This window comes from Camponotus floridanus, unplaced genomic scaffold (genome assembly GCF_003227725.1).
Source record: "Camponotus floridanus strain SB8 unplaced genomic scaffold, Cflo_v7.5 scaffold13, whole genome shotgun sequence".
In the NCBI taxonomy this organism is placed as follows: domain Eukaryota; kingdom Metazoa; phylum Arthropoda; class Insecta; order Hymenoptera; family Formicidae; genus Camponotus; species Camponotus floridanus.
Window position 1 is genome coordinate 1,185,848 of NW_020229248.1, and position 12,351 is coordinate 1,198,198.

General features: G+C 31.3%; 1 protein-coding gene across 2 annotated transcripts; it reads left to right on the plus strand.

Moving 5' to 3' along the window:
• Positions 1-1,293: 1,293 nt before the first annotated feature.
• LOC105256754 (6-phosphofructo-2-kinase/fructose-2,6-bisphosphatase) lies at positions 1,294-11,427 on the plus strand. Of its 2 annotated transcripts, none has more exons than XM_011266969.3 (6): positions 1,294-2,466; positions 7,321-7,485; positions 7,670-7,830; positions 8,053-8,436; positions 8,608-8,877; positions 9,070-11,427. In XM_011266969.3, exons 1-6 carry the CDS (start codon positions 2,268-2,270, stop codon positions 9,496-9,498), a joined length of 1,608 nt encoding a protein of 535 aa, XP_011265271.1. In that variant the 5' UTR covers positions 1,294-2,267; the 3' UTR covers positions 9,499-11,427. The 2 variants fall into 2 exon arrangements, with proteins under 2 accessions (XP_011265271.1, XP_011265272.1); XM_011266970.3 differs by lacking the exon at positions 1,294-2,466 and adding an exon at positions 5,761-5,941.
• Positions 11,428-12,351: the final 924 nt, after the last annotated feature.

A 12,351-nucleotide genomic window follows, 5' to 3' on the forward strand; every position in this document is an offset into this window, starting at 1 on the left:
ATAAAAATTTATAAGGAAGAGATTTATATATATTTAATAATAATATTTAAGTAAATAAAATAAGGGAAAAGTATTTTTATCGTGCGCGTGTGAGTAATAAATAAATAAATATACATATATATATTTTCTATAAAATAAAATATATATAAATATAAATTTCCTATAAATTAAATATATATATATATATATATATATATATATATATATTTATTTATTTATTACACACGCACTTGCATGCACGCACGCGCGATAAAAATATATATAATTTGTATATCTAATATGAATTTACTATAATTAATAATTATTAAAAAGAAAACGAAAATATTTTTCTTCTATTTTATTCATTTAATTTTCTAGGTTCTTTTTGTTAGCTCTTTTGGAATGGGAAGTATTTTGCAACAGACGCATATAAGAGATCATCGTAATAATTTTCGATTGATTATTTCGTAAGCTTATCACGAAAATAATACGTGCTTTTATGCTTACGCATATATAGATATGCATCATTTAAATTTCTTAATATTAATTCATGAGATACAACATTTCCTTAGTGTTAGAGTCATTTTTTTTAAGTTATTTCGACACGATACCGAAACAGGTTCCAAAGTTCACATTTAGCCTATAAGAAGAAGTTGCTCCACATTGGCGTACACGTGATCTCACCCAACAGGTCAAGACATTAATGATCTGAGCGCGACTTCTCATTTAACTCCGCCAATGACGGCGAACATATATGCGTCTGTATGATCGTTTGCCAAACGATTACGTGAAAATAGGAAAAACAACCGTGGACTTTGAACACGCGATGCGCTGAGAAAAATGCGAGCTGGTTTCACATGCGTAACACATGTAATTTATGATTCTAATCAGATATGTATTACACTATCTCCAAATTGGTGTAAATTATCAAGATCGTGTTACAGATTTAAATAAGGCTAAGAATACGAGACTAGTTAAATCTTTGAAGATTTCCGAATTTAAATTAAATTATATAAAGCAGGTAGACTCATAACAGAGCAAACGGTGATATCATGCGGTATAAGCGGAACTGTAAGTGTAAAAAAAAAACGAGATCTCATTGTTTATGATTTTATGGAAAGTAGAAACAAATAAATTTTCATTATTCCCGATTTTTGCGACAAACAGGCACATCAAATCACAATTACAAGGAAAAACGAATATTCGTTCATGGCGCGCAAGTTTGTCCGATATCATGGTAGAGGGGCCAGCCAGTCTTTCATTGGTAGAATGGTTCGCCTCTGATTCTGGTCGATGCTGCTAAAAGCCGCGACGGAACCAGACCTACTAGTCGTTGGAGAGCAGACAAGTACAGTATCGACCGTTCGCACAACAAGCGGAGTTTATTCTTGTCTGGTTAAGCACTGCGTTCTGCGATAGCGATAGAGAGTTATTTTCTGAAACGGAAGCACACTTCTGTCGAACTAAAGTTGAAGAAACGAAAATAAGTATACAAGAAGTATATATCGAGAAGTATTAATCGAAATTTCTCTCTAGTACCAGCTGGCCGAATATCTATATAGCGCGTCGTACGTGGGAGGAACTCGAAGGGGAAGAGAAAATCGGAGCACAAAGCACGGAGAGAATCGGAGCAATCGGCTACAGTGATCTCGATTCAAAATCACGAAGGCCGCAGAATCGTGAAACTCGGAGCGATCGGTGAGATCGGAGCGAGGGGTCACTGTTACTATGTAAATTATCAGCAGGTGTACTTGGCTGCGCGCGCGCACTGTCGACAACAAGCAACGACATCAGCAGAGACAACAACATCATCGTTGATAACAGCAGCGGGAGGAACGGACGCAAGTAAGCGGGAAAAATTACGCGGCACGCCGCGGTCTAAAGACCTGGGCCTTTACCTGACCGATTCCAAGGAAGCTCGCAAACTGGCTCCAGAGGTGAGGATCAAGCAAATTGGAATGAGGGAGGACCTGCTATCTATAATACGGCACACGAGCAGCGACCACTTCTCGGAAGAGCTTTAGCCGGGAGCTTGAAATCAGGAAGTAGAAACAGAAACACCAGTCAGACTGGCGCTATAATTCGCGAATAGAGAAATATTCGCGCGATAGAGTAGAGGTGGCTCTTGCTCGTTGACCTTTTGAACGACTGGCCGTGTCGGGCTTCCTTTTATTCCGAGGATCCTCGCGATTATTCTTAATCAACTATAATTGTCATCAAAAGAAAGAGGGAGAAAAGCCAATATATCCAAACGATCGATTGCTCTCCGTCATACGGGTTTCCCGGTTATGCCCTGGGTCGCCGCATGTTTTGATCTGTTGGCGGCTCCGTTACTGGGTTATTGTCTCGCAATCAGAAAACTAGCCCTGCAAGCCGGTGTCCTGCAGGAGAGAAGGAGCGATCTTGTCGGGAAGCAGACGTCTAACATAGGAACACCTTCGAACGCTGACGCATCCACCATGGTTCCTAATGCAGAAGAGCGTCAAGGTAAATTTACATTTGATGTCAAAGGGGTATTGTGACGTCCGCTTATATAATTCGTATCTTCTTCTACATTTTTGCATGCTTTTTAAGCACTTATTTCCACGTTGTGCAAAGCTAAAGCGGCTTATCCGAATACAATTAAATGACAAAGTCGGCGAAATTAATTTAAAAATATATGGGGAAACATATATGCATAATAGAATATATAATGCATAATGAAATATAAGATAAACATTAAGCTTTCGATTGTACAAGAGCGATATTATATCGATCTTGTTATATAATTAAAAAAAATACTGACAATGAGAGAGATTAAATAAAAAATTGTAACAGACAGATTAAAATCTTAATCATAGCCGAAATAATGTTGTGTAACTCTTTTTAGATTCACGCAGTAGCTAAAGTTTATATATTATAGATAGAGAAATTAAGGTCAGAGAAATTAAGCTTTTGAAATAATAAAGTTTTAATTAGACAACAAATGCAATCACAAAAAGTTAAAAATTAAATATTATTTAAAAAATGTATCTTATATTATTACTAAACTAAAAAATAAGTTAAAATTTAAATAATTTAAAATTTGAATAATTTAATAAGAATATATTTTTAATGAAGACTAAATTAGAAGATATATATTATATTATACTAGAAGAAAATATATACATTACCTCATCACGCGAAATACATTATTTCTCAATAAAGTTTCTAAATATTATATTTAGAAATTTGTTTATGAATAATATTAGCAATTTTTTTGTTGAATTATCTACTGCGTTGCAATATAATTGGCACGATTATTTGAATAATTTTATTTAATTAAATAATATAATTGTTTTTTAAAAGATCTTGTATATTTATATTATTTTATTTGCTATATTACAATCAATATTAGCGGATGTTGATGATAATAGACAAAAATCAACTTGCAATTTATGTTTTTTTATTCTCTGATTTTTAAATATCTTTATCTGTAAAAAATACATGTATGCATAGGACGCATATATTGCATAGATAACATAGAGGAGAGGAGCACTGGTGAATCTTTCACGTTACGTTAGAAGCCGGTTTATAATGAAATTCGAAGTAAATGAAAAGTGAAAGGAAAATAATTACTTGGATATTGAGGTCATCGTCTGCAGTATCGCAATCAACATTATTCTGCTTATATTGTATCTATGCCTTAATTGTTATTTCTTATATCTAATAACAAAAGCGAATTTCGCATGTTTAAGATGAGAGAAAAAGTGTAAATTTATATTGTACTGTCATTGTTACCAATACGCTTTGAGAGAACGTGGTTAAACAATATAATAAATAAATATAAATGCAATTTGTGAAATTAAATTTTTAAAATTTTATTTTTTATATATGCATGTTTTTGAGATAAATTATTAATGCGTAAAAAAGATGAATAATATCCTACTTTGCATTTTTTGTAGTTTAAATTTTTCTTGAGTTATGGAAACTTGAAAATACAGGCGCAATTATTAACTCTCATCAATGTACGTTTCACTTTTATTACAACATCCGTCCTTTTATTTGCGACACTATTCTCATGTTACAAACGATATTGTTTCATATAACATCGGGTTCTTATAATTCTAAACTATCCTGGAATATAATTCTATGAACGTAGGTAATGAAAGAATCAATATCATTTCCGAGAAAAAAAGAGAGGGAAACAAATTAAAATATTAAAATATTAAAAGTTAATGAATTACTCATATGCGAATATAAATAGTGCATCTAGAATTTCTGTTTATGATACATAAGTGTCATATCCTGATTTACAATATATTCATAATATTCTTCATTAAAATATGCAACTTTCACGTATAGTTAATTATTCTAATTAACTATATCAAATTAAAGTATTATCAACATATAAGATATTATCAACATATGTAATCGTACACATGTTGTATCACTATACAATATACACGTGTCTACAATACACATGTCTATTATATATAGTTGTACATCTATGCTTACGCGTGTAGTCATACACGTGTAATCATACATGTTATACAATTATATATATAATACTCATTTATATAAGATAAATAGAAATACAATAAAAATTTATAAATATTAAATGATATTTTATATAAAATTTTTTATGTGCGCGTATGCGTACGTGTATGTAGGAGAAAAAGGAAGAAAAAAATATTTTACATATATTTTACATATTAAGAAATTCTTTTTTTTTCTATCTGGAAACCAAACATGTCGGTAATTATTATCAATCTGTGGCGATAAATGCGTACATACCGAAACGTATTTTCAATTTATCATACCAGAATGACATTGAGAAATCGATAACTTATCACGTCTAAAGAACCAAACATATTCATACCTTATCTCAGTAAGTAATGTAAATTATGCAAGTACAGAATATTTCAAAATTACTGACTATGATTCCTCTCGTAATTTTTTTTATATTTCTACGAATATAAAAAGTGGTTGAAATAATTAGATAAAATAACATTGTAAGTTGTCATTTTTTAATAGTTATTATTAAATCATATATTCATTCACGAACATTTAAATTAAATTTTGCATATATATAAAATTTCAGCATAATTGACTACAATCGGATAAATTATTTAAAATATTTTTAAACTTATTAATTAGAAAAATATTTAGATTATTCTTGACTTTAAATATTTGTCGTTTTCATCATTAAATAATAAAAATATATTATAAATAAGAATAACAAAAGATATTAACGGAAACTAATGATTTCATATATCTATTGCGCGAAATGATTGAAAATATAACTTTTTATTTTTTAATAATATTGATTAGATAACGTGATTCAAGGAAGTATCATTTTAAATTTATACATATATATATATATATATATATATATATATATATATATAATAAACTTCACAGGTAATATCTCCTTTTGAAGTACCATTTTTTTTCCACTTGTAAATAATCACAATAATAATTATCTAGTAATCATAACAGAGATTATAAAATTATCAATTTAGTTAGATTTGCACGTACAGCTTTAATCGACTGCTACCTCAGTATTCAAGATTAAAAAATATTTAATAATGAAACATACTGGAAACATTTGTAAAAGTTCAAGAAATTAGTAGAATAATTATCCTATTTTATCGTTCACAATTTTGCCGTATTTAAAAAGTGAATTATTATTGGCTTTGGTAACGCGCGGAAAAGCCCAAACACAACCGATGTGCAGGCACGTTTGTAATTCTAAATATAAAATTCGTTCCTGGTGTGGGAATGAGTGGTGACACGATATCATATATATTTGATTGCTTGCTCATTTGACGTCTCAGTCTGGTACGTGATTTAAGTATCGAACGTCCAAAAATGAGTCCAAAACAATCATATTGATTCTTTCGTCGACTGTCATTTAACTCTGACGTTCTTGTCAGCTGTTCGACGATAGTCACATATAACAACCTCTAATCTTATATTTTTACGGAAATGTGTGTGTTAGGTAAGATAATTTGCTTTATAAGCACAAAATAAGTAAATGAGGTAAATATTTATGTTATTCATTCGCATATATTAATATTAAAATCATTATCAGATTGTTAAAAATAAAGCATGGAAGAAACATCATCGGAGACTTTAATATTGTATTTTAATCTGTAGAATTAATTCTTAAAATATCTGTTTTTTTAATGACTCACATTTTAATTAATATAAAATTATACATATCACAAAATATTCTTTATCTTTTGTCCTCGTTTTTCAATATACAATAAGCTCTTTTGACATTAAGCACTCAAGAATATAATTAAACTCGTCTCATTCACTGACTAATCTATTATCATATAATATATCATTGTTATTTCGTTTTGCTTATAAAAGATGTTCGTTAGTAAAAAAAGAAACTTGTAAATTCCCTGTATTGTCTAGAAGACATATTTTCCCAAGACCATGGAAATAATTGTAATTTCTTTTACAAAGATGTGTAGCCTTTTCAATAAAAAATTAACGACTGTTATAATGCAAAACAGTTTTTCTGCGCATAGAAAAATGTGATGTATCATAACGTACGTCATGTTTGTGTCTTGTGCATGCAGAAAATTTCGCAAGCATCGAGTGCTTTGTACTTGTAATTAGTTTTTACATGCGTAGCACAACGTAAAAATTGAAGAAACAAAAAATCGAAGCCGATGATAAACAAATTACGTAATTTTCGTGATTTTATTTATTTTTGCAACTATTGACGTACTTACCCGTCATAAATAGTTTATTATTTTGAAAAAGAGCAAACTATGTTTTTGCAGGTCCAAAGTCATACCGTCATGTTATATGAATTATATATATCTAATAATTCTCATATTACTCTGCTTATATTTGTAACCACGTAGTCAGACTGTTTGGCAAAATGTACTCACTAGTACAGCAAACTCATTCAATGAAATTCTGACTAATATTATATTTAGCTTTTATTCTGTAATTTTCAAAGATTTTGACGACGTTTCGGAGCAAGTATTCAAAATGAGAACTATTAGTTTTAAATACGCATTATATCGTTATATTTTTTTATCTTATATATTTTTTAATTACTAGTGAAATTAAATTAATAAAAAACTAAGTACGATTTTGATACATTATCGATTTGTGTGTAATATTATAAAAGTTTTGATATTTCTAAGGAAAATATTTATAGTATATCTTAATACTCTTTTAATAAATTCCTTAATATTGTAAAGTATTCTTTATATAATAAATTCTTTAATATTGTAATATATATCTAGCCACGCAAAATAGTGTTTGATCGTTAATATGCTAAATTCAGCATCTGCACAAATTGCATAATCAATAAATATATAACTTTGTCAAATTTGTCTATTTTCTACTTAGATCCCGGCAAGGAAAAGGTCGCAGCAAGAATGCCGGCAGTGGCGAAGTCATCGCGCAAATTTGTGGGGGTTGTTATAGCCATTTGTGGTTTACCGGCTCGTGGGAAAAGCCAAATCGGCCAAAGTCTTGCTCGCAGGCTTAATTGGAATGGTGTAACTACAAAAGGTACGTAATGCATATTTAATAATATATCTTTAGACAAATACTGCCTTATCTATACATTTGTTACATAATTCTACACAGAGATTTATTGCGATCATTTATATTATATTTGATTTTTATTCTTAATTAAATACACGCATCAGAAAAGTGTTTCCTGAATTATAATGCATTATAAATCTTGTTCCAGTATTTCGTGTGAGTGATTATCGAAGAAAACGATTCGAACCTCATATATCACATGAACTCCTGCGATCAGATAATGCGGCAAACAATGCGTTAATGGCTCTCGCACAAAGAGATGCCATGCTGGATTGCGCATCGTGGCTTGCATCAGGAAATACTGTAGCGGTAAGCATTCACGCAACGTGTTTATGACAGTTCTCTTTACATGTTCGTAAAGAGGCCGCAACATTATTCTCGTCTAATGACTCTGCCTTTCCATTAAGATTTCGACTCTACTTGTCAATAGTATCGTGAAAAAATTGCATGATGATTAATCGCGCGAAATCAGAGTTGTTTCAGAAGCTATGATATCGCATCGTTATTATCTAGAGCTTTCCCTATTTCAAGCTCCTGGACGCTATGCTGATTACGCGAGCGCAGCGTACGGAGGTTCACGATTACTTTTCTGGTCAGCTTGGTTATCGCGTTCTGTTCGTCGAATGCGTCTGCGATGATCCGGAAGTTCTGGAGCACAATCAACAAGAGATCGTGAAACATAGCGCCGATTATGCAGGCGTGGACGTTGCTCTGGCCGCGGAAGATCTGCGCTCGAAAATCGCTTTTTATACCCGATCGTATGAGCCGATGGACGACAAAATCTATCCCAAAATCAGAATCGACACCGCTACTATGGACATCGAGACCTGCAAGGTATCCGGTCACATTGAAACCAGTGTGCTTGGATATCTCGGAGACGTCAGCCTTAAACCTCACACACTTTATTTCTCACGGGTGAGCAATTAACATTATTTTGCATTATGACACAAATGAACTGCATTAAAAACGATATATAATATTCTTCCTATTCTCAGATTTGTTTGTAAATTTTCAGTATTGCTTACTCTCTTATAAATAGTTGTATGTTTGACATTTTTTCATATCTTTATATTTTATTATATGTAGCACGGTGAAAGCGAGTACAATGTGCTCGGTAAAGTCGGCGGTGATGCGGTTTTAAGTGCCAGAGGCGAGCGTTACGCTCAAGCTTTATCAACCAAGTTTAATGCCATGCGTATTCCTGATCTGCGAATTCTCACCAGTCGCCTCCGCAGAACAATAGCAACGGCACGTGGTATCGAGGCCCCCCAGGAACACGTAGCGGCGTTGAATGAACTTCATGCGGGAGTGTGCGAGGGTCTTTCTTACGAGGAAATGCAAGAGCATTATCCACAGGTAATTATACTTATCGGGATCACTCAATAAATCCAAATAATCGCTCGAAGCAAAATATTGATCGCCAGTTTAAAAATATCTGAGTTATGTAACGTTGTTGAATGCAACGACATTAATTCTTGTCAAACAGCTGGAGATATTAGATACGTAATACGTGACAATGCTTAAATTTCTCACGTATTTTTACGATAGGAATTTGCTTGGCGTGATCAAGACAAGCTACGTTATCGTTATCCGTGGGGCGAGAGTTACATTGATGCAATGCAACGTGTTGAGCCGGTGATGGCCGAGTTGCAGCGTTCCAATAACATCCTCGTAGTATCGCATCAAGCAGTATTGCGCTGCATCATCGGATTTTTCCTCGACAAGAAACCTGAAGAACTGCCCTACATGGAGGTGCCGCTACACACGATAATCCGCATCTCTAGCCAGGGTTACAATTACAAGCTCGAATTCTTCAAGCTGCCAATCGAGTGTGTCAACACGACTCGCGTCAAACCCCAAAATTGCAGCGGCGATCGCACCGCTGCCGACGCACTGATCACGGTTCCCGATCATTTTGATATGCCGGATCCTTGGAGAAACCCCGGCAACGGGCCTACTCTTGTGCAACAGCATTAAAAAAAATCAATTCGCCCGTTTGGAAAGCGGCATAAATCGAGTTTTAAACCATGAGTTGAAGAACTTTACTATGATATAATGATATCAATATATAATTTCATATAAAAACATGATATCAAAATATTACACGATCAATGTGTGGATCAAAAATATCAAATATAAGATAATATTGCTCGTTGTCAATTGATATAAATAAAGGATTAATGAGATGTTGAAAGATCGATTTACGCCACGTTTTAAACAAATGGCTTATACAATAATTGGCTGTACACATGCGGTAGTATCGAAATTATTTATCTGTTTATTCTGAATGTTTACTATTATTATAAAAAAATTAACTATCTCCATTAATAATTCTCATAGCGGCAACTAAAATGAGCCAATTTTATTTTTTCTTACTTTTCGAGATAGAAGCAGTGATTTAATTTCGATTGTAATCACTGTGTGCGGAAAGAGTAAGAATTGTTTGTTCCTCTGATTTCGAGAATTCTTTTATGCAATGGAAAATGTATGGATTTTTGAATATGGATACTTTTGACACTGATCGTCGACGAAGTTTTGCGAATGTCTCGAACACTTCGACGATAGGTCTACGATACTATGATACAATGATATTACGCCTTTTTAATGGGTAACAATTGGGAAGCCCATGGCTCGGAGCCCTCTACGTATCGCGAAACAGTTTTGTCAATTTACAGGGTTGTTCGGTTATAGTGTGCTGATTCATACATTACTTGACGTGCTAAAAATACCTACAGATTTGTATATAGAATGGACGAGGAAATTTGATGTTGAAAACTGTTTGTGATAATAATAGCGTATTAAAAGCGAATAATAACAAAGTCGCTATGCAAATATTAATCATTTGTTTTTCATATTTCAGAATTTCTTTTTGTTTTCTCTTTCAAGTTTTCTTAAATTTCCTCCTCAAATCTCTTGCAAAACTTTTCTTCGATGCTGTGATTTTTTTAAATCAAATATATGATCTCTCTCTTTATCATATTTATTATTCAAGTGTCATCGAATTACAATTGTTGAAAAGTTTGAAAGAAATTACGGAAATGTTTAGATATATGCAAATTATCACATTTGATCAACATTTGATTTTGAAACATGCGTACATTAATTATCCGGCCTTAAAGATAATTGGAAGCAGAAAATTTTTCTCTACATACTTTAAGATCTTATATTTTTATAAAGGATAGATATATTAGATGTAATTGTAGCTACTTCCTTAGCGATTAATTTGTTTTTTATTTTAAAGAGCAATGCAATATATCCGTAATTATTTGTAATCCATAAAATTATATTATATTATTTTGAATAGATAAGTTACAACTATTTGCGGAGAAACACTTGATTGAGAAGGAATATTATTAATACATATTGAAATAGCTTATTATTGTTATCATAGGTAGAAGCTTTATTGCTTCTAATTTATTAATGATTAAAACCTAATAAAAAAGGGGGTCTCGATAAATAATTTTTATAAACTAAGTATTGTTTATCGCAATTATTGCATGAAATGATTTTATCTAACAATTGATAAACATTGGCAAGTACTAATAATTTTATCTTTACTAAACTATTTTATATAAAAGAATTTTTCCATCGCACATATTAGTCAATTAGGCTTGTTTAATTCAATATATCGTCTTAAACTTGTTAGAATGTGTATTTTTAGCATAGATGCAATATAATATGGACATTTAAATGATATGTGCATTTTGATATAAGCAAGTCAAGTATATTTGTGTTAAAATTGATGAAATAGAATTTAAAGATTATGTATAGGACACATTTTGTGTGTATTGTGTGTGCACGAGTTTGTTATGATTTCTGTATAACTAAGATATTCTGGATAAACAAATAAGATTTTGTGGAATATCGTAGATAAATCAATCCTTATAAATCATTGATTTAACGATATTTTATTGTGTTTTACTCTTCGCTATAGAATAGTTTATTGCATAAACGCGCATAATATTTTATTAGACACGAACGCGAGGTTCTCCAAGATTCAACGCAACTCTAAACTATGAAATCTGAAAGAGAGTGATTCGCGATTCCGAGAATTAGTTCGATAATTTTGACTTACACTTTAGAGAAATTACAATTGATATGAACTATGTCTTCCTTTCGAAAATAAAAAGTCGATCTAGTCGATTTTTCGATATTTCGATTGATGAACATTTTGTGACTTTGTATATTCGAAAGTCACGAAAAATAAATTATAATTTGTAATATGTACACATTTTACTGTTAAGACATATTATTGATAGTTTGGAAGTTTTAAGTTTTTTATTTGTACACTCTGTGAATAAACTTTTTTTTTATAAAACAATCTTGTTCCTCGCATTTATCAAACAAATTTATTAAAAAAGTAAGTATATGTAACTGTATCGTTAATCTTCATAGTTCTGTTATAAACCAATAGATATATTCTATAGATCTGTTGATAAAAACTTACAATCTTTCTTTTCAATTTTTAAATATTTTTATTGCACATTCTATTAATTATAAAATCATGTTTGCACACATTTTCTAGATTTTTTGTGTTGTCCGAAAGCAATACATCGCGAGTAACTTTACTCATAAGCAATGTATCACGATATTATAATTTACGTTTGTTTAGTATGTACTCATTTTTTAAATAGTATTTTATTTGTTTAATTTCATAAACATAATAAACATGATGAAATTAATAAAAGGATAATAAACACAAAACAAAAAAAGAAACATAAACATATAATAAAATAATAATATGTGCAATTATTAATAATCTCTTGCTATAATATAATTGTTCTTTTGGTGTATTTTTAATATATATGTATATACATATATATGTGCGCG